Source organism: Sturnira hondurensis, unplaced genomic scaffold (genome assembly GCF_014824575.4).
Source record: "Sturnira hondurensis isolate 20B ecotype Veracruz unplaced genomic scaffold, ASM1482457v3 Scaffold0010812, whole genome shotgun sequence".
NCBI lineage: Eukaryota > Metazoa > Chordata > Mammalia > Chiroptera > Phyllostomidae > Sturnira > Sturnira hondurensis.
The window spans coordinates 2,496,510-2,520,561 of NW_028083443.1; the positions used below are offsets into that span (position 1 = coordinate 2,496,510).

At 40.9% G+C, this 24,052-nt stretch overlaps 1 protein-coding gene across 1 annotated transcript; it reads right to left on the reverse strand.

Moving 5' to 3' along the window:
• Nucleotides 1-95: 95 nt before the first annotated feature.
• On the reverse strand, nucleotides 96-22,959 carry EDNRB (endothelin receptor type B). Its single transcript, XM_037059381.1, has 7 exons — nucleotides 22,290-22,959; nucleotides 7,567-7,679; nucleotides 7,225-7,429; nucleotides 5,774-5,923; nucleotides 5,042-5,175; nucleotides 4,368-4,476; nucleotides 96-2,660 (listed from the first exon to the last, which is right to left on the reverse strand). The coding sequence occupies exons 1-7, from the start codon at nucleotides 22,764-22,766 to the stop codon at nucleotides 2,526-2,528; spliced, it is 1,323 nt and encodes a 440-aa protein (XP_036915276.1). The 5' UTR covers nucleotides 22,767-22,959; the 3' UTR covers nucleotides 96-2,525.
• Between the last annotated feature and the right edge of the window lie 1,093 nt (nucleotides 22,960-24,052).

Consider the following 24,052-nt stretch of genomic DNA (forward strand, 5'->3'; position numbering starts at 1 on the left):
TATTTTGTCTACTTGTAATATTTGTATTTCCTTTAAACACTTATTCATTTAGTATTTAATAAGTTATTGCCCACACAATGAAAAACAAGCTGGTCTTTTTTTTTTAACAATTTAAATTTTTATTGACTTTGTTTGCATAATAAGGAATCCATGACTATAGAAGTTGCCACTTTAAGTGACCACAGAACAACAAAATATATAATTATTTTACATGATCATTACAATTTTATAAAGTTAGCTACAGCATACATATGTTTTGCTATAAACTATATTCTTTTGGCCATATGTAAGCTGTCAGTACTGAAAGGTGTTTGAACACGAACCCTATTAGTAATGTATAAAGGAGAACATAGGCTACAATTGTTTATAAGTATTTTACCTTTTAACATCCATGTTAACACTATTTTTGTCTGCTGCTATATTGTGTAGTTCTTAATACTAGGAAATGTGTTTTAACATTAAACATTGGTACCTTTTCCTATCTTGATCTTAATTATGCCAAGAAATTACACTTGTTTCTTATCAACCTTTATCAGAATGCTAAAAGTTTGAACCAAACATTTTTAGAAAAGCTTCTGAACGCAATTTCATGATAAATAGTACATGTGTATACTCTATGCACAGTTTCAAAATTTGGCAAGATGACCTCAATTCTGACGTGGAGAAAGATAAAGTATTCAGGATGAAAATGAGGGGGAAAAACCCAAACCCAGTACATGATGAAAAAAAGAGCTAAAACTTAAATAGAAATACAAATATATTAACAAACTATAAAAATATTAGTTTAATATATATTTTTGATTTTTGCTTAAAACCCAAAGTTTGAAATATCTCTTGGGATGACAGGCAACTGAAACAGGGATGGGGAAGAAATGAATGAACGAGCTGTGAGGGGGGTGGCAAATAGAGTCCATGTGACAGGCGAATTAATTATTGTCCTTTCATTTTGGTCACATTGTTGGATTTGGTTTACTGTAGCGTCTAACACATGCTGGTAGAAAATGACGTCGCTAGCTTGTTGTTAGCAAAAGGGTTAGCAAAAGAAAAAGAAGGAGAAACTCTGTTATATTTTAAGAGTGAGTGAAAGCTCTTGGGCCCAATTTGTCCCCGAAGTCACTCTGAGAACCCTGCTCTGTGTTTGCTGGAACAGCACCAGGAACTTTTGCATTGATGTGACGGGGCAATGACGAGTGTCAGGCTAAGAATGGGAATCTGTCCCCGTGGGTTTCCTCCCACCCCCCCACCTCACTTCCTCCCTCTTCCATTTTCTCTTGCACTTTCACACACATCTCGCCCCAAGTTAACTCAAGGCACTTTGCTAGGGAGATGAAAGAATTAGGCAAGGATGCACAAAGTAAGAGGTTCTTACCATCTCAAAAAACATTTTGCCTGTGACAGAAAAGCACCATGTCAAGAACTTATTTCTATTAGTTACTCTCAAAAATAATATAAAAATTAGTAATAAGCTTTATGGGTAGCTGTTAAATTGCCTAATTAGTGTGATCTTAAAAAACAGTATTTTAACTATCCTATTATACATAGGCCAAGGAGCATTTTAACGACAGCATGGGTGGGAGCGATGCTGACCTTTCCTTTGCCATGTGAACGTTGCTCCAGGCAACTCACATTCTGTCGGTGGTGGGGCTACCAGCATCCCCCCCGGCAAAGGCAGGAGCCCTGGGACCTGCCCTCGGTTTAATCACCTACATGCTGTGCTGTTGTGGCGAAGTATTTACAGATGAGAAAACTGAACAAGTAGTGTTTAAACCACAATAGTGATACTAAAGGAGGAATGTTTTAATACTCCTGAAAAACATTATAGGTAGCATTTTCTTTGCAGAGTACTTAAGTGGGAGATTTCAAAGTGGGAGAATGCAGTCTTTTGGCACAGCATTCTGAGCTTTCTCTCTCCTTCTGCCACAAAGCATGGGATATTTTCTGAATGTAGAAAATGAAATGGTTTTTTAAAAAAGTTTGATCCCTCTCTCTGATATGCCCTTCTAATCATTTAAATGTCTCTAATGTAAAAAAAAAATACACCAGCTAAACTGCTTATACATTTTGTATCCAAAGGTGTGACACTATTCATAAGAATTTTTAATAGGATTTTTAAAAATTTTAAAGTGATTTAAACTTCATTTAAAAATTCAGTTTTACAGTGACCCATTTTTCCTTGATGTTAGATTCACATTAATTTAAAAATAAGCCTCTTTAATAGAAATTCTAAGTGAGATCTATATTAAATGTAAGTAATGTATGAACATACTGGAAGTCATGTAGAGCTACATTGAAATGCCGACAAAAACTAAGTGCTTTCACAAGGAAGCTTTCGTAATTGTCACTGCTTTTCTTCTCAGTCTGCACACAGCTTACAAAAATGTCACGTGTAACTAAATGGTCACTCTTAAATTCTTACATTGTTTTGTGCCAACATACAGTTTGTCTTCTTTTTGGCAAATGCCTCTTGGCTTTGATGACTTCTGTCCACAGGGGAGAACATGAAATTTAAGTGAATATTCCTTCCTTCAAGACGAGCTATATTTATTACTGGAACGGAAGTTGTCATATCCGTGCTCATTAGCTTTGAACTTCAAGCACGACTGCTTTTCCTCCAAAGATTGTTTCTCTTCAAATGACTGGCACCAGCAGCATAAGCAGGACTGTAGGAAACAAAGGTGCTCCTTAGGTATTTACATCGGCTCCCCTGTCACGACTCCTCCTGCTCTCTAGGGTTCCCACTTTCTTTGCACAATTGGGAGTTCTAGGGCCACGTTCTGCCTATGCTCTCTTATTTTTCCCCTTAAAGCCATACAATCACATAAGCAGCACATGATTATGATTTTTTAACGAGAACACAGAAAAAAAATATATGTAATTAAAATTCCTTAACTTTTAGTTAAAATTTAAAGAGAAAGCCACTCTATTTTTTTTTTATTTATCTTCAGAGAGGAAGGAGAGAGGGAGAGAAATATCAATGTATGGTTGCCTTTCATGTGTCCCCTGCTGGGAGTTGGCCTGCAGGGAACCAGCCTGCAACCCAGGCATGTGCCCTGGCTGGGAATCGAACCGCGATCCTCTGGTTCGCAGGTCCGCGCTCAATGAGAAAGCCACTCTTAATTCTTGATATTTGACCTTGACTCCTTGAGAAATGCTCTTAACATTTTATAAATATGTAAATCAAGACATTTTTCTACAAAAGAACTATCACCATGCACATATACATGTGACTACACATGAACATGTGTGTGGAAGTATGTGTAATTAATTTTAATAAAACCGTACTATATATACTACTTCCTATCCTGTTTTCTCACACTTGACGGTGTTATAGACATCTTTCCCTATCAATGAATTTAATATTACATTGCCAGTTTTTTCAGCCACATGCTAATCTCATTCAATACTGTTACATAATAAGGTTATAAAGTATGTAAGTGTTTCCATGTTATTGATCTATTTTTTTTCTTGGATTTTAAAAAATTCAAACCTCTTTCATTCTGTTTGTTTTCTGAGAATCTATATGTATAAAAAATGGGAGGCCCACTGTTTTCCACTCTGTAAAATGAGTGTTGATCTAGATGAATGTTCTCTTCTAACGTTCCAGCTCTAAACTCTGTGAGTTTATGAGTGGGCAAAGAAGTTTATAGACTGCATTACAGTTTACAGGGAAGCTAATTTCTTGGCTTTCCAATAATGAACCACCAGGAACAGATGGATCATCCTGAGAGAAGGGGAGGAGATATATTTTTGTACATTGGATCACTGAAGGAACGAGTAGATGGATGTAAGAATGTTACAATGTAGGCAGATGAATGAGGAATAACTAGACACATTCCACATTGAAAAGCACATCTCTGCTAAGAAATGGGAAAAGAGGAGATGAGACCTGAATTAAATTTCTTTGACTGGCCATTCTCATGTCCATGTGAAAAAGAGATTAATGTGGTTATAATTCAAATTGAAATGCATAGTCCAAAATCTACCCAAAACAAGGCCAGCATATTTAATTTATCTTTAGCTCTTATTCATCATCTAATGTCTATCAGACATCAGTGCTTATAAATTTTATTAATTGTATAAGCGATTCTAAAAGTAAAAACTACTAATTTTATTACTGAGAGGTTGAAGCAGTAAAGACTGGTTGACTAAGATTTATAGACAGAAATGAATTACAGTGATTTGTGAACAAAAGTCATATTTTTAAAAAGTCATCCATGGTGTAATGGAAGGGAAAACTGTAAATTTACTAGAGCTCTCTGGACAGATAGAAATATTAATAGTTTGGACAGATAGAAATAATAATAGATGGAAGGGACATATTGGATGCCAGATTAAGAAGACCTTTTTATTTTGAAATACTTTCTTACCTTAAAGCAATTTTTGAATCTTTTGCTCACCAAATACAGAGCTATTGGGTTAATACAGGAATTCAGGGAGGCCATGTTGATGCCGATGTAGTCCAACACCAACAAAAAGCTGCAAAATATAAATCAAGACACGTCTCTGAAAAATATGCTGTTCTGAGCATGTATTCTTTACAGACCTTTGTGTGAAGAAAAAAATTACCGTATCCAATGGTTTTGACTTTATTAATGATCTTTTCTGGTAATGCTTTCTCTCTCTCTCTCTTTCTCTCTCTCTCTCTCCTTTCTTTCTCCCTGTCATGCCACACACTCTCCCCTACACCATGCTCAATCCTCTTCTTTAAAACAAAATTTTATTTAGAAGTGCTGTGTCTGGCTAAAAAAAAAAAGGTTTACCATGTGCAAAGAAGAATCAGACCTGATATTTTCAAGCATGCCACTCATTTATCTGGACAATTCTGTCTCGCTATTTACTCCCAGGTTCCTCCCAAGTTCCCTCTACTCCTTCCTTTGAAATAGGAGTGAAGGTAAAAAAATGGGGATCTTAATTGCTTATGATCCTTAATGGCTTACGAGTCAGAAAAATGGCACTCCCTGCTCCTGCCTATAAAAGGGATCAATGGAAAACGGCTGCATGACATTTATTTACAAAGCTATCTCTATTTTACTTTTCTTACCTCAAGAGTTCACATCTTTTGGGATCAGTCTGATCATACAGAGTGAGCTTCAAAATCCTGCTGAGGTGAAGGGGAAGCCAACAGAGGGCAAAGACAAGGACCAGGCAGAAGACTGTTTTGGCCACTTCCCGTCTCTGAAAGCAAACCACAGTCAGACTCGGGAAGGATGCATAATCACGGTGTTCTCTTCTTTCCCACACAGAATAGGCAACATTGTTTACAGAAAGTCAGTGGTATTTGTAAAAATTCAGGACACTGAGCTTTACACTGAATAGTTAGTGTGAATTAAAACTAAAATGACTAGAGATTCACCTTTAAAAAGTAATGGCTCTTTCTAGATACCTTAGATTATATAGACTATGTCTAGATATATAATGTAAAAAATACCAGAGCAAGAAAAGGAGATATGGTCCTGGCTGGCATAACTCAGTGGATTGAGCACGGGCCTGCGAACCACACAATCACAGGTTCGATTCCCAGTCAGGACACATGCCTGGGTTGCAGGCCAGTTGCCAGCAGGGGACTCACGAGAGGCAACCATACATTGATATTTCTCTCCCTCTTTCCTTCCCTTCCCCTCTAAAGGTAAGTGAATAAAAAATATATATATATTTTAAAAAAAGAAAAGGAGATATGTTCTGGTTTAAAGCAACTTTAATTTACCATCATAATGCCTTTGTTATTATAATCATAATTGTAATCATGAGTTAGCCAATATTTCTACGTTCTTACCTGCTTTAAGTGATCATTTAAAGCAATTTGCATGCCGCTCTTTTTTCTCAACATTTCACAGGTCATCAGGGTATAAAAAAATGCAGTGATGGCCAGTGGCAAGCAGAAATAGAAGCTGAAGAGCCACCAATCCTTAGCTGTCTTATAAAACTATGGGGGGAGAGAGATTTGTGATTAATAGTCCTCTGTCAGAAACTCTTATATGACAAATGGTTATAACAATTCATCATGGAGTAATTATATTCTAAAGTAGATCCATTTTATAAGCACTATATAGAATCTTTCAGATCATACCTACTGAACAAATAATTAAATACTTATACTAAATAATACAAACTTTTCCTAAAAGGCATTTCAATTCTCCAAAGCAATGTGCTATAAATATACCTTAAAATTTAATCAGATAAAATTTACAATATTTGGCAATTCAGATATTTTTATCTTCACATAAACTAGTTATCTTGAAGCCATTCTTTTTATGATATATTTGGTATAAAGACATTGTAGTGTTTAAAAGAAATTTTCACCTTTTAACACATTTATTTCATGGAAAGAACACATACCAAAAAGGTCTATGTTAATCTCAGTATGTTAGCTCAGTAATGTATAAATCTAACCTATCAATTAAAAAATCAAAGTTGCTTAAGACATGTGCCTTTTCTCTTATACCTTTTCTGTGTTTGTTTTTAAATTGTTGCTCCATGTATATCTGAGTGGGAGCTGATAAGAAATGAGAAAAAGCAATTTCATTCTCAATTTCACATTAATGTCCCTCTTTGTTCTTTTGATTGCCATCATACATGTCCTTCATAAAGTTTGATATAGTCTTCTGATGTGTGAAATGGGAAATAATCATTGGTGACCCTAAGATGAGCCCCTTTGCATTAACTCCTCATCACCCATTGTGTTGGAATGAGCTTTTTGCACTTGGGATCTAACTTCTGATGACCAGCATTGCTCTTCTTTTCCTATCGCTGAATTAAATGTCCTCGAATAAATTGTCAAGGTGAAAGCTGCGTTGCTGCAATGGCAGCTTTCCCTTTAGAGAGAGGACGACCTCCCATTCGGAATCCATCCACACCTGGGTGACTTCTCATTGCTAAATCCCTGGACTAGCTACTCCCTCTGCTGTGTTGTTTTATGTAGAAAATGAAGTAGCTGTCAGTCTTTGTGGGGATTTGAGTAGAAAAGCTGTAAATTCAGATTCGTTCTCTCATGTGAACCTGGTTTGTCTGTATCCCTGAGTGCCAGGGCATTCTTGGAGGAGCGGGGGGCCCTGCTTATTGCAGCTTAGGTCATTAGTCACTGTTGATCCTGCAGTCCTGGGACCCACACTCTTAATTTATGCCAAAGACAGTCATAAATCAATAGGCTCCAAGAAGGGGACATCAGAAGAGAAATAGCTAAATATTTATAAGGGAAGAACAGGAAAGGGGGGAAGTAAAATTTACCTGCATGAAGGCACTTTTCTGAACGGGATGAAGCATGCAGATTCTCAGACTATTTCCATTGTAGTCAGTGGTGATCATATCAAAAGCCACGGCCTCAGGGATGGCCAGGACCACAGAGACCACCCAAATTAAAACGATTTCTACTGCGGTCCATTTCGGAACTCCGATTCCTTTAATCCGACTCCATGAGGCCACGGCCCGATATCTGCAGAGTGACATAAGATGCTTTGTCAAGCTGGCAGGGCCTGGTTTTGTTGAATCACATAGTTTATTTTCTAAGTAACGTAGCAATCACTAGTAAAGTGTTCGGGATATAGCTGATTTAAACACACACTCTCTCACCTGTCAATACTCAGAGCACACAGACTCAGCACCGTGATTCCCACGGAGGCCTTCTGTATGAAAGGCACCAGTTTACACATCTCAACTCCAAAGGGCCAGTCCTGGGCGAGGAGCTGCATGGAGGAGACATGAAGGTGAAGTTCTGTTAGGGAGATTTTCACAAGGCACCCTCTGAACTGCATTACTTAGTGGAGAGCAATTCACATGCAGAGGAAGATAACACATTTCAGTTCTTATTCTTCTCCTCCTGGACTACTCCTTTGAAAAGCACCAGTGTTCAATATATGAAACAGGAGAATATATTGGGAATAGTGAAAATGCAGCCAGCTCATGACTTTGTTACCCATCTGTAGTAGCTTAGGGTGGGATCTTCACCACGGGGCCGACTGGGGTCAGTCCCTGAAGCTCCCCTTACAAAACTGAACCTGAAGTGTTGAGAACGTCACTTACTATGTTATGGAGTCTCCAACGGTCAGGTCATGGCCAAATCAAAATATAGCTTCATTAAAAATAGATGATCATGTTCCTTAGCTAGGAAGAGTACTCCTATGGAGAAGTAATTCTTTACTTTAGTCAACTTACTTGGCTGCCCAGTAGCTTGACCGAGATGCACGTTGCTTCTGGAACACACTAGGCACACTCCAGCCTTCAGACTTTACTCTAGACCTTTCCCTATCCTGACAGGATCTTTCCCCACGGAGCCGGTAGGCAAATTCCCTTGCCTCCTTCCCATCTTGCTCGAATTTCATCTTTTCAACAGGATCTACCCTGACCACACTAAGAACGGTGACCAGTCAGGCCTTCCCATTTCCCTTACCTTACTCCACCTTCCTTTTTGTCTATGGTGCTTACCCACTCCTATCGCTTATACTGTAACATTTACTGGTTTGCTTTGTTTGGGTTTTGTGTCTGACACTCCTGGAATATATGCCAGAATGTGGGCTCTGCATCTGCCTGATATACTTCCTGACTCATAACAGAGGCTTAAATATATATTCCAGCCCCCAACATGTATGGGCACTGGTTATACAACGAGCAAACAGACATAGTTCTTGCTATAATACATACATGTGTGTTTGTAATATATATAACATACATATTTCTCTTCATTTGACTTTCCATTATGTAGCCATTTATTGTTAGGCTCAGTTATTTTCTTTCTTAGGACAACTGGGTGTGCCCCACACTGGTAGATGAATCACTTTAGGTAAACATCTGGATCGAATATTCATGAGGTTTTGAAAATAAAGAAAAATATTTGAAATCTGTGTGTTTTTTTAATGTTTTAAAAAATAACCTTCCAAAAGTGAAAACTATTTTGAAACACAATTGAGTCTTTCCTTTCTTTCATTAGTGAAAATTCTTTGTGGAGTTTGTCAAGCTGGATGATTGCTCTATAAGCAGAATAGCCACAAAGTTTGAAATGTATGTCTCAGTATGAATATAAGTGGGAAATCCAACATGGGACCAGTTTCCTTTATGTCATACATGAAAAATTACACTGACATGGAGGATAAATATTGGCACATTTTCCATAAATATGCTTATTCTAGGGTCCTGAAGGCCAAAAGGGCTACCCAGGTAATACAGAGGAGTAAAGGGAGCTGAGTATAAGAAAGTCATCGGTATTAGGAAGATAATAGGGAATGGTGGGGTCTGGGACAAACGCTGTCTAAAAGGAGCAGCTGCTAGTAAACATGACATGCTTTTTGCCAAAGGACTCCAGATACAAAAATCTCGTGGTTTTTAACCGAAAGTGAACATTTTTATATGAACTGTCATAATTTATTTGTAAAAGTTGTCAACTAAGTTAAATTTAAAGAATATTATCAGATAACATTATATTAACAAAATATATCTGTGGGTCAGACTAGAGCCTCTGTCTTGTGATTTCTGGACTCATCAATTAACACATAACTGCTTGTTTGTGCATTCCCTCCACAAACATTTACTGAGTATCCATCAGGTGCCACACACTGTTCTGAGTCCAGGGTGCACATCATAGCAGTGAACAACTTGAACTCCCTGTTCTCATGGGGCTTACAGTGTAGTGAGGGAGGCAAACAAAAACCACATAAATATTTAATAGGTTGTCACACAGGGAGTGTCCTCCTACTAAGGGAGTTTGGTGGAGTCCTGAGTGCTTTCTCTTAGGCCTCTGAGCAAGGTCTCTCTGAAGAGGCAACATCTGAGTAGAATGCGACTAAAATAAGAAAGTAAGCCACACAAAGAACAGTCTGGACAGAGGAAAGAGCCAGTGCAAATGCCCTGGGGTCAAAATAAGCTGGGTAAGCTAAGAGGGCAGGAAGAATTCCACTGAGGCTGTAGTGGAGTGACCCAGACCAAGTGTCTAGGAAATGAAGTTGTAGAGAAAAATGTTTGACTTTTCTCTCTTTCTTTCTTTCTTTCAGAAATCCATTGCAAGTTTTCTTAAAAAGGAAACAGTAATCTTATTTATGTTTTTTTTAAAAAAATCACTCTAGCAGTATTAAAAAAAGACATTGATTCACTCTAAAAAATCAATGTAACATTTATGAGGGGTCAAGAAAGGAAGCTTGGATGAGAGCTTGGGTTTGAGCTGGACCCTGAGGTGCCCTGGAGCTGAGGAGAATGGGTTAGAGACCGGATGCTGTTTGAAGGTAGAACCAGTAGGACTTGTTGATGGGTTAGATGTCAGGTGCAAGGAGTCAGCAAACTCAAAGAGGTTTATCATGTGAAAAGTCTTCCCTACTAAAATAGGGAAGACTCAGAGTACCTCAGGTCTGAACCAGCTACTGAAACTGGAAATGGTGGCATTTGTGTGGCTTGTCACTACCAGAACCAATAAGGAGAGACAAGAATTGAATCTTTATGGGCACTTTACTCAGATGCCAGATTCAACAGTGGGTTATGCACCCTAAAATCCATCTTAACATCTCATCTCAAGCTGACCTTTATAAGGAAAAGAAAGGGGTAGGTAAGGGGTTTGGATAAAAGGTTAATTGAGATAAGAGTTTCCGTCCTCTGGAGGTTTTCCTAGTATTTCGTTATCTGCTGACCAATAATTCTTTATCTGTACCAGGGACAGACAGACAGTCCCTCCCTGGAACATAGCAGCTCAGATACCATCTCCACCTTCCTGCTTGCAGACCCTCTAGGGCACAAAGGTTGACTTGCTTGTCCACCTTCTGGAGTCATGTTATTCATGCATTCCAGTTCCTGGAATAACAGCTTTCCACATGCATTAATCATTTAAACCTGTTACCTATGACTACAGCTAAAATCTTTAACTCTTGATTTCTCTAGTCCTACAAACTCAAGATGCTTTCACATAACTGTCAATAGCCCTTGGAAGCATTAAAAAGAAAAATAAAAAGGTTTCAGCCAATTCAAGGACTCTGCCAGATGCAGCTTGCTATAAATTATCCACAGAATACTCTGTCCCATCATACTGATTGTCCTAGATATAACAGGGGTAAAAAAGAAAAAGGAAAAAAAGAAAGTAAAACTTTTCCCTACAAAATGCAAAGTCTCATTTCCCTCTTTTTGAATGTGGGTTGAACTTATTCATGATTTGCTTAAAATGTGGGGAGAGTGACGCTGTATGACATCTGAGACTACTTCACCAAAGGCATTAAGGCCTCCTCCTTGCTCTCTCTTGGGTCACTCACTCTGGGGAAGGCCAGCTGCCACACCAGGAGGACACTCATGCCTTCTTCAGACAGGCCAACATGGCGAGGACCTGAGGCCTCTCGAAAAGAGCGTGCACTAATGTGCCTGGTGTGCGAGTGAAAAAGACCCTCCAGCCTTAGGTAAACCTTCAGATAACTTCAACCCCTGCCAATATCTTGACTCCACGAGAGACCCTGAGCCAGTGGCTCCTGAACTCTTGAACAGGGACATGGTGTGAGGTGGCAAGTGTTTATTGTTCGAGCCACTCAATTTGGGGGTAATTTGCTATTCATCACTTGACAACTAATACATTTGTCCTTGGCCTCTCCCTTAATAGGTCCGCATTTGAACCCACATGTCTTGATTCTGGAGTCTGCAGTATCTTCAAGAAGCAGGTCGTGCAAAACAATGTTCAGAGTTAAAATCAATATTAGTATTTTTATGATCGGGGCTATGTGTCAAAGTTTTCTTCTAACAACCTAGTTATTTTATCTATTAAATGTCCAAACATTTGGATACTTTCAAGTATTTTATTGTCTCAAACTATTTCCAAATATGCAAATATCAGTATCACAGAAGGATAGCCATCAGGTGGATCAAGATGAATGAGTACGCAAGGCCACTGAAGGGAAAGAAGTCTGGCCAATGAAAATGAGCTCTGTACTGAGTCCAGGCCCTGTTTTGTGGTTTCTATTGTTTTTGGCTCAGTCTAGGAACTGGATCATTGCTCTTTGTACCACTGGGAGGCCTGCGGCTCAACCTCTGACCCAAGTTATCACAGAGGATGGGGAAACACAAACTGAAAGTTATGACAATTTTCTTCACCTTCTGCACAGAGACAGCCAGACAGCCCATCCCAACCGAGAGACTGCAATTTTCTGCTCTACCCTCACAAAGGGAACTGCAGGACAGGAAGCAGCAAACTTTTTGAGCTTTCAGGACTTCAGGTTTCAGGTGAGCCCTGAATGCTGCTGGTCCTCAGGGGTCACAGAAGCTGGGGGACTGGGTGACCACTGATACGTTTCTTATTTTGTAGTGAGAGGGACGACTTTGGTGATCTCTGCCCCTCCAGTCAGAAGGCTTTGTGGAGACACGGAGAAAAGGCTGATGGCTATGGCAGAAACCACCCCTCCACTGACGCTCATCTCTCTCTTAGTGACCTTCAGCAAGAAAGTCTGAGCAATACAGTGCTTGGAGCTTCTTTAAAACGCAGGGAGAACAACCTCTTATTTAATGGTAAACAAAGCCCTGGGTGAGGGAAAACATGTGAAATTTAAAAAATCGCTCTCAACGAAGATGCCCTTTTTAAAATTTCATTTAAAAGTGTTCTTATGGGCTTTTGTAATTCCTAGACATTAATCATTTCACTATTTAGTGACAAAACACTTCCAATACGAAGTCAAACAATATAGCTCTTCTCTTTGTGGAAGACATTGATTTCCTTTATTGCAAGAGGGAACAACTCTAATTTTAAACCCAGTGATAACATTTTCATTCTTTATGTTTCATTTTTTCCTTTGGACTTTACCCCATTAAATTAGATATCTCAAGGGCAAGGTCCGAATTCTGAAGACAAATCCTGCATGTAATCCAGCAAATCTCTGTAATCAAAGAAAGAATACCAGGGCTTGCTGTTGTTTCTAGGTCCCTGACACATAATTTAATTTTTTAGGTCCTGTTTAAAATTAAGTTTGAATATCTGTAACTTATCATTTAGTAAATGTGAACTGGTTGGGGCATACTGCCATAACTAATGCGGGTTTTCACATTGTAATGGCTCATCCGGGGAGAGCTTTTGTTACTTTGGGTCCGGTAGGCAGTGTGGTGTCGGACGAATGACAGCCTTTGCTTGTGCTGACCTCTCGTCCTAGGCTTCTATTGCTTCCCTAGCACATGTCTGTCATATGAATAAACACAAATAAGTAAATAAATAATCACCAAATTGAAAAGAGACATGACCATAATGATGATAAAGTTTCTATCCAAGGGTGGCCATGATTTCATAATTTTATGTTGGAACAGCTGTTTAAGAAAGGAAAAAAAGACAACAAAACCAAATAAATTATTTTTGTATTACATTATAAAATAAGTGTTAGATTATAAAGTTTTTAAAAACTTTCTAAAAGGATAAATAGCATGAATAGGAAATAAGTATCTTTTCTTTCAGGGTATTGTTAAGCGAGTCCTATGAAATCTCTCCAGGTTGGGGGGATTTACATTTTTCATGTCTCCTTTTAATTAAAAATCACATTCTTGAGGAATTAAATGGAGAAAACCATGTAATGCACACCACTCTTAATGCCCCAAAGAATCAAGCCCCTTAAAAGTCTGAAAATTCCAAAGTTAACCATCTTATGCTAACAAATGTTCATTCACCTCATTAACCATATATGCCATTTTCTTTTACTTTTTCTTTGAAATTGAGAGTAAACACTGAGTTTTAACTGCTTATATGTTTCAGAATATTCTACTACAGTTTTAATGTCTAGCATGGTGCCTGGCATGCAGTGGCCACTCATTTAAATGCTTGTTGAATAATACGAGTGAATGAACGACCCAATGAATAAATGAATTGGATCTGAAAATAGAAATCTTACAAAACATTCGTCATGAGCTTTTCAGTTCTCATATTTGAAACAAGTTCCTTTGAGAATTGAGATAACTTGGCGTGTATTGTTTCATCTTAACTATTCCACACACCACCACCCCCGCCCCCTTCAAGATGAGCAGGTCTTGGTGATGCGGAGTACCAGAGCCTTGAGGTGTGAAGGCTGGCTGGTCTATTGCCGGAGTTCTGCCTTCCAAGCAGTCTGGACAAGGTCAAGAGCAAAAATTTTTCTTCCACCCTCACTCTCCTACTCAAACCTGTCAAGGAAATGACTGATATAAAGCAGAACCTACTGTTTTTCACTTTCTACTGGGGGCGGGGGGTCTGTGAGGAGCTTTAGTCGTAAGTTTGGTGGATGGGAACAGTATTAATGAAGACAAACCAGGATTCACTTGTCAGGATGCTGTCTGTTCCAACTTATGAGAACTGTGACCAAGTCCTTTCAAATGACTGGTATTATGTTTTTACAGTAAAAATCAAAAGAGGGAATGAATAAAGTAGTTGTATTTCACAACTCTAGAAAAGGGCGAATTCTTTTGTTTGTAAATTTATTTCCTGAAAGAGATAAGAGTTTCCCTGCATTGGAACTAACATTTTAATAACATAAGGCAGGCTCATTCAAGGATTTTCTTGTCAGAGCTCCATTACTTTTTTTAAAAAAAAATATTTATTTATTTATTTATTTTTAGAGAGAGGGGACAGGAAGGACAAAGAATGGGAGAGAAACATCAATGTGTGGTTGCCTCTCATGGGTCCCCCACTGGGAACCTGGCCTGCAACCCAGGCATGTGCCCTGACTGGGAATCGAACCAGTGACCCTTTGCTTCACAGGTCTGTGCTCAATCCACTGAGCTACACCAGCCAGGGCATCCATTCCTTTTTGTAGTCAGACATACAGAGAGAATTTTAGGGAAGCTGCTAGTCAAGGACATAGGAAATATTTTCTTGGCAATCATTTTACCAGTGCCCTAGGGGATAAATATCAATTCCAAGTTCCATCTTGCATCCATTAAAAGGGACTTAATCACTTAAAGATTAGGTCATGTGGCTCAGAAACTGGGGGTCAGATATAACGTCGGGTTATCTCCCAGAAGTCCCACTTAAACGGAGCAGACTGTGAACACTGCCCTCTGCCATTGTGCAAGACAGAGGCTCTCTGCCTGAGAGCCCCTTGCAGGTGCCCCCACAAAACAGAGGGCCTTCTGCTACTCTTGAAAGATTCTTTTGACTTGCTGACATAGACCAATGACGCCACGACCCTGAACTACAGTCCTTGATTCTATTCAGGGCGTACCTCATGGGGCACTCAGTAGTAAGCGAGGAAGAGGAAAAGTTTGCTAAGGAACCCAAAAGCCCTTTAAGACAATTTGAAAACACTGAGTGAGGAGAAAGAAGACGGGGTGTAATGTAAACATCCAGAGCAAGTTTTCCTCCTTTCTGGAAACTGCGATGGAGCTAAAGAGGAGAGAGGCAGAGAAGGGCCACAGGCAGAGGCAGGGGTGTGGCTGTGAGGCTCAGGGACAGAGAACCGCTTGAGTAGTGGTTCAGTCAACCTGGCTAGTACATTTCTGACTCGAGAACTCATTTCTCTCTCTCTTCTACCACCACTTTTTGTCCATTTTCTTGTTTCTTTACTTTTTTCACCAGAGGATCTATAGGGAAAGAAGAAGGATAAATCTCTACAATAAAAGCATTGAAAAGAACAGAAGTCTAAAATTAGAGAAGTTGTTGGCAAAGGTATACCCAGACGCCACACTGAGTTATCTTCCAATCACAACCAACCTCTTTTTAACTTGGTCAAGTACAGAAGGAAAATGTTTCACATCATAAATTACATCTTGAATCTTATTTCAGCTCCGGCTTTATCTGTCAACACCCTTTAAAGCACTTAATCACTTATTAGCATTTGGCATGTCTCTTCAAAAACAGTTGACTATAGCATATTAGCCCCACAGAGATAACCTTATATGGTTTTCTTTGTGAGGTGAAGAACACGGGGTCTTGGCCCCGAAACAACACGGCCTTGGCTAGTTCATCCTCTTGCACAGCTATGGAAATATCTTCGGTCTTGAACGACTCATTTAAAGTGAACAAAGGAGAAATGTGAAGCCTTTGATATGTAAGTCTTACCGTATTGAAAGAAACGTTTCCTTAACATTTTAAGAAGCGTACATTTATGAAGAGACCAAGCTGTGGATCAAAGACAAACACAAGGCGTACCCCAGAGTTAACCTACGAGACTTGCAGTGCCTGAGGCCAGGTCTTTGCCGACGGTTTTGTCATGGGAATCCACGTGTGAAGCCGTAAGTTGGAAAAATGAAGTCTCGAGTTTCTGGGTTATATGAATTCTGTTATTGTCCCGCTATTCACTTATGACCACTATACTGATACAGAAAGGGGAACTTGCTTCCCACCTTCTTTTTTCATCTGGACAGCTATAAAAATTTAAGTTAGAGAAATCCCACGCCTTATGTATAATACCCCTTGTCAGTGCATGCTTACTGCTGTTGCCTGTTGCAGGTACCACGTGAGGTCGGCAGGACTGTTTTCTTTGAATTACTGGAGTTGACGTCATTCAAAGTAACAGTCTTCCTCTTTATTAGTACTTTTCAAAAGATAATACTTTAATGTGCTTAATTTTTTCTGATTAATTTTTTTTCTTGCTTTAAATAAGTGAATCTCAAAGATATCTTATGTCCCGTCCTGTTCAGTGTGGCTCAGGTGGTTGGGTGTCATCCTGCAAAGCAAAGGGTCACTGGTTTGATTCCCAGTCAGGGTGCAGGCCTGGGTGCTGGTTCCATCACCAGCTGGGGTGTGTACAAGAGGCAACCATCAATGTTGTGCACATCGATATTTCTCTCCTTCTCTTTCTCCCTCCCTTCCCCTCTCTCTAAAAATAAATAAGTGAAATCTTTTTAAAAAAGGCATTTAGTTTCCATTTTAGGTTCAAAACTATTCTGCTGCTAAACATCACAAAATATTAACAAAATATTAGTAAAATATCTCATTTACTTAACTAGCCCTGGAAACGGTATTATTATCCTAGGAGAAATTAGACTCCCCTACCCAATGATACCACTGCTTCTGTTTACTGATTGGAAAATTATAACTTCAAAAGTTCAACTTGATAATTTTCCCATTAACTTTTACCTCTAACTTACAAAACTAGTTAATTACACACAAATGTGTTAAGTACTACAGGCGGTCCAAGATCGACTAGTGAGAAAGGTGACTTTGTTCTGAGAGAGTTTTGGTTTTGTCACCAAGAGAAAATATCTGATTCCCTGCCAAGGTCACCTGACTCCACACTCATTTGTGGGCTCAGCGAAGCAATTCCACATTTTAACCTGCCGGCATTTTGATGATAGACGTAGCCCCTCCTTAACTAGTTAAACGTTAAAGATCAGCAGTTTTGCCTCTTGGAGCTACGAAGGCAGCCTCTTGCCTCTCATACTAGCCTACAGAGTCTTAACAGCAAAGCCATCTATCACCAGCTTAATTTTCAATAAACTCTCCATCACCATTTGATAAGGATCTGAGTACACTCGCCTCCTTATCAGACTAATGTTCATAGCAGTATTTACCTTATCAACTTACAAGCATATTTGTTTTCAAAAGCAATTTGCTTACACATGAAGAAAACTATATTTGAAAATTAACTCTATTAACTCAGCCATGTAAGCATAGCACAGAGAGAGAAATGGTTGAATCAAATCCACAAATAATTTACAAATGCTTAAGAAATGGTAACTTCCGGAGACGTTAACTGAAGTTAGAGAAATTTTCATTTTAACCTGCAACCTGTGTGTGATGAGTTATCACCACTATACCAAAGAGAGAGAAATGGTTGAATCAAATCCACAAATAATTTACAAATGCTTAAGAAATGGTAACTTCCGGAGATGTTAACTGAAGTTAGAGAAATTTTCATTTTAACCTGCAACCTGTGCGTGATGAGTTATCACCACTATACCAAACCAAGGAGAAGCAGCTGACCAACCAACTAACGATACGGAAACTTTCACAGCATCCACAAGTGCGCCCAGCTCTTCGGCTTCCCATGCGGCTTTGGTGTTGCTTCTAACTCAGGACTCAGAGGGGCTCTCACAGGCAACAGGCAAACGTCTAGGCTACCCCCTTCATTTTACTCGGCACGGGAAGGACACGTACAAGTAGCTGGCGAACAAGGAGAGAGGCATCCTCACATCAAAGACTGTGCATGTACCTGGCTTTTGGGTCAGGCTCGTATACAGACCAGGTAAATACTGGCATATGTAAATTAGAGACAGACATCAATACATGTGTATCTCTATGGAGATGTTATATCAAATAGCGATTCAGACTAGGAGTGTAACAACTCTGAAGCACAAGATGACAATATCTGTCAGAATTACAAGTGCACATATCCTTCATTACTGGAACAGTCATTCTAGTTCTAGAAATTCACTCTTCAGATAGAGTCACACATGTGTGTAAAGCCATATGTACAGGGATGTATTTGTAGTCACCTCTATAATGGCAAAAGCTGAAAGAAAAACCTAAACAAATTTCCATTCTTATTCATACATATGCCCTCCATCCAATTTATTTACTTACTATTTGCCAGGAACTATACCAAATGATCTTTACCTATCTACTTGTGTACCTATTATATATGTGTGTGTGTGTAATATTATATGTAATATTATACATCTACGCATAATTATATGTATAATTATACATATGCACATACAATATATAATACATAATTGTAATATTATATGTAATGTTATATATCTATTGTCTATATAGAATATTATATATGACCTTATCTTTGAATGATTGTGTTTTTCATTTTTCCTCTGGGAAAAGTCTTATGCAGTATGGCATGTAATAACCTTGGTGTGTGCTGCTGAGAAGGATAAATGAGGCTTTTATTTTGGGAATGTTCACATGAACATTTGTGCTGAATGTCCTACAGTACCTCTCTGGCCTTCAACACAGGATTTCCTCCCTGACACAGGCGACCTGGTGAGAGGACCGCCTACCTCTACCCACAAGCTTCCAGAGTCCAAGTTCCTTGGGCGAGTGGATGCAGAGCAGATGCATTTCCTAAGGTCTATCAGTCCCTCACAGAAGCACACCCCCGTGATGTCCTGTCCCATTATACAGAGGTATCAAGGACTATGGCTTCCAGCAAAGTTTATGACATTTTGTGGTTGTCTACTTCATTGAACTCCAGGTTTACTGAGCTCCAGATTAATGGAATAGATTCACGCTGACATTTCTCAGCTCCTGGATGCGCCAACAAATTGGTTCAGAAATTCCCGGAACCCCCAGAAACTTCGAGTGTGTGCATATGTATGTGTATTATGTTACATATTAATTATAATGTACATGTGAATTACATATGGTATATTAATCACATACAATATAAATAGTTAAATGGATCCTCAAAGACAGTTGTAGCATCCCACACAAAAAATTAGAAATCACAAGTGTAGGGATTCAAGCCTCCACTTTAGAATAAATTTAAATGGCTTTCATAATTTACTTAAATTACTTTCTGTGACGTATAATACCTAACTACTCTGAAATTCTGAATCCATTTTCAAAAACTTACTTATATGATGTCACAATCATTTAGCACATGAAATAGCTTTCTAACAAGTCCTAGACTAGGTGTTTTGGAAAATAAAGCCTTTGGTAAATAGCTATTATCAATATTATAAACTTCAGACCATCTGAGGGGAATTTCAGGATACATATTCCAGACCATTGGAAGGGGATTTCAGGAGATAGAAGTCCTCACATGATTCAAATTGAAACAGCAAATGCTTGCCAGTATTTCCCTGTGTGGCAGTATGTCACAACAACCCCCCCCCCCAACACTCTCCGATGCAGCCATAATAATACTCCAGGTTGGAGAAAGATGTGCTGGGTCTGAATTCACTCACGGCAGGGGGAAGGAGAGGACCACAGGTTCTAGGACTAGACGGCTTGGGTTCAAGTCTCATTTCATCACTTCCTAGAGGTGTGAGTGGGTAAGGTACTTCACCTCTCCAACAGGTGTTTTCTCCATGAAATGGAGGGGGACCATGCAAGTTTTGTTGCAGTAATTCAATGAAACAAACCAGGTACCTAGTGCATAATAGATTGTAGCCATTGTTAGTTTAGACCTGACAGGACACCTATGTATGCAGATTGTGAAAGTCAACCGTAGGCCACCATGTAGGATTCAATTGCCGGCAAGTGTAGTGATGAGACCTGATTCTTTCTGATGGAATTTTTTATGACCAATATAGAAGGCAAGATGGCCAGCTCTAATGACTCATTCATTTGTTTATCTCAGAGGTAAAAAAAGGATTCACTGTTTAGGATTAGACTGAAGCAAATGGCTTAAGGCAAAAAGGATGTAACCCCCTAGGGAAACCCTAAAGGAATCGGAAATGAAAGTAATCTGTGTGCTCCCTTGGAAGTCGAATATTCTTTGGCTTACTGAGTGTAATAATTTGATGAGAGGAAGCAAATAGTGTGGACCTGGAAGAGCTGGTTTACATCTCGCCTGAAAGCAGCACACAGACATGTCTCAACCCCAGCTCCATTTAGCCCTTCAGCTGCTGGCTGATTTAGGAAGGTTTCTAACCGGGCTGGACCTGTGGGGTTTACCGGGACCTCCCTAAACTGATGTTTTACAAACTTCTGTGCTAGTCAAGCAAAACTAGATGTAATCTCCCTTTTGAGAGTGATATTATTTCACATATTTTAACATTTCTCACAAAACCGGTTACTCTGACGTTTCTGAAGTCAGTTTTGATGAATTGAATTGAAATTCCTCTACCCAACTGGAGTGGTAAGACTTGGTTTATGGAACTCCTTAAGAAATACATGGGTCACTTCTGGCCCAGTAGAATATGGAACTGTGACTGTATTTAAGGGGCCCCATTCAGCCTGTGCTTCTTCCAGAAAACTTTGAGTTTATAAAGCACCAGTTGTCACACAGAATTGTAGGATTTCTTCTGTTTATCCCCTATTTCTGGAAGTATTTCCTTCTACAGCTGAATTGTAATTGGAAGCCCACCTCTGCACCTCAGGAGTCTCTAGAATCACCTTAAAACATGGCTGTTTGGATTAGGATTTTCAGATTCATGAAGGGCAACTTGAAACCCTACCTTATCATGATTTCTCCTGCCACAAGGTCAAAGCATCCCTTACAGATCTTTCCCAACCCCACATCCCATTTTTTTTCTCCTGTACTGAGTCCTGGACTGGCTTTAGATAAATCTGCAAACCACATTTCTATCCCCTTACACTTTGGTTCTGTTTCTATGTACCACGTTCTACTGCTGGTCATTGTGGGGACGCAGTTTTATATATTTGCTCAGTTCTTTCGAATTTTCCACCTCTTTCACTTAGGCTAGTCTTTCTTACCATCACAAAACCGCAGTGAGTGGGCACGAGCAGCCTATTGTTGGGTTGAGCACATGGAGGCCCAGAGACACAGGGGTGTCCGGACTTCCAAAGCTGTCTGGAGTCCAGTAGTATGGGGGTTTGTATCCTGGCCTTGCTCTCCATGCCTGATTTCTCTGATGCCCATGGTACTCACATAATACCGTGAGCTACTGATATCACTCTTTGCAGACCTTTACATTGAGTGCTCTTGGTCTGGTCCATAAGTAATCTGTGGGGTGCAGCCATCACTTCGGAACCTGATAGATTCGCCTGATTCCTGCCTCCAACTCTTACTCATTGTGAGACCTTGATTATCCCACTAATCATCTGTAAAGTGCAGTAATATTAACTTGCAGTAATATTAAGAAGGAGTAAATGCACAGTGCTTGGCTCGTTGTAGACCTCCAATATAAAGTAGGAAAGATACAGTCATTCGCAGCAGGGCAACTGCGTCCTCCTACTTACCCACCCAGGTCTTTTTCTTCTAGGCCCCTTATTTCCTAAAAACAGATTTTAACTCCTCTACTCTCAGGGTCCGAATGCTTCTCAAGATTAGTTTGCTTAAGTCACTTAGGTATCCTAAGAGGCAGATTCGATTTAGTGAGCAGTTCTAACAAGCTCAGGTGAAATAAGTCCTGCTCTCGGACCACACTCTGAGAAGAGAGAATGCATCCAGTGAGCTGGACCTAAGGACAAGATTCTTCAAGACCAGTGGTTCTCACATTTCACAATTTATCATAATCACATGGAAGGCTTTTAAAACAAACAAACTATATATACGGTGTCCCACCCCAGAGCAGGTCTGAGGTGGGTCCGTAAAGCATCATTTCTAACAGGTTCCCAAGTAATGCTGATGCTGTCGGTCTGGGGACTACAATTGTTCTGTGCTTAGCAGGGGCTACTGAAGACCAGAAGGAAATTTGGTTCCAGTGGTTACTGACTTTCTCAAGAAAGCTCCCCCCAAAGGCCTTCCCATTTCCTGCTCCCTAACCAGTCACCTTCCCCTCCTGCGGCAGTAGCAGGCGTCCTTTACCTTGTAGACATTGATGGGGATGTCAATGATGATGTGCAGCAGGTCTCCCAGAGCCAGGCTGGCTATCAAGATATTGGGGCCGTTCCGCATGCACTTGTTCTTGTAAATGATTCTCAGCAGTGTGGAGTTTCCGATGATGCCCAGCACAAACACTAGGCAAGACACCACGGTGTTGATGTACTTGAAAGACTCTTTGATCTCAATGGATCCCTGGCACCGGGGAATGTGGGGCTGGCCTCTACCCGGCTTCCTTGCTTTAGGCATCTGCGGAGGTACTGACGACCAGGGCACGCTGGTGTTGGACCTCGTCGGCCAGGAGAGCTGAGACGGGGGCGTCGTTATCTCGCTGGCCCCAAGAAGTAGCGGGGTGGCCCCAGCCATCGGTAATCCCGTCTCTTCTCCTTGGACCTCCGCCAGGCAGCAGGCAAGGACCAGGGCCACCAGGGCGCCTCCGCAGAGGCTTGGCAGCGGCTGCATGCTGCTGACTGCTCCAGTGAGCGTCCAGTGGCCTCTCCGCAGCTTTCGCTCTGGAGATCAGCGGCGGAAGGAAGACAGGACACTAGGTCAGCTACCTTAGCCACGCCCCTGCAAACCGCTAGGTCTGAACGCAGCGGCTCCCCTAAGATCCGCGCGCAAAAGTAACTCAAGTTTGCGCGCCGGTAAGCAAGCCGGTCTGACCCGCCCGAGTCCGTCTGCTGAACTTCAGAGCCAGCTTTTTGAATGTTTTTTCTCCGCTGCGTCACCCGCACCTCCCACCCCTCCGAGGTAAAGGACCCGCAGTGGGGCGGGACATTCTGAAATGGGTGTGTCCGGGAGAGAGGGATGGGTGTCCGAAGCAAATCTGAGTTCCTTGGTATGCCGGGAGGAAGCGAAAACGTTTTGGCTAAGGACGCTTGCGACTGAGGAATCAAGGCACCCAGAGGCCAAGCGCCTCTGCGAATCTCTGCATTTCGCTCCCCGGAGAACCCGGACGCCCTGCCTATCAATGCCCAGACTCCTCCTGGTGGGCGACAGCCGCTACTCCACCGCTGCCGGCGCTGGAGTTCCCTGGCGCGCGCAGCAGTGCCCGGGCTGACTCGGAAAATCCTGGAGACTTCTCTGTTCCCTCCGGCTAGGGAAGACTATCCAATTAGCAAACTTCTATCCCCTCCAAGTGGCTTCGACCACTCACACTCCCTCCTTTATTCCAACCTCAATTCGTGTGTCTAAATGTTTTTTTTTAACCCCAAACTAGTAATTCAAGTTGAAGCCCCAAGACAAGGTCCAATCACTGATTTCAATCAACACGAAGAACGTTTAGCTCTTGATGGGGTGCATCGGGTGCCGAGCGACCGGGGAAGACCCCCTTCCCGGGACGCGCTCGGCTGGCGGCTCCGTTACTCCTGCTCCCGGAGCAGAGGACCCGTCCCCTCCCTTCAGCTGCAGGCGTGTCTGGCTCTGACGAAACGCTAGGGAATGCCAGATCGTGTAGCCTACACGGTTTACTCGGGGTCTTTGCTGTCCCTAGACCAGCAGTTTTATTCATTCGTCCCTTCCCCATCAATCACCACGAGTCCTCCCGCGCCTGCCGACTGCGCCGCAACCTTTCCCCTGGGGCAACGCGTGGACGCCGTCAGCAGGAGCTGCCCGCAGGAGAGGGCGGTCAGAGTTCTCTGCGCGTCCCGAGGGGCCGTGTATTTGTCAGAGTTCCGAGTTTCTCAAATCACGAGCGTAAACCAAGGTCAAGTTTCTACGCACTCGGTGACGCGCTTGGGCTCCACACT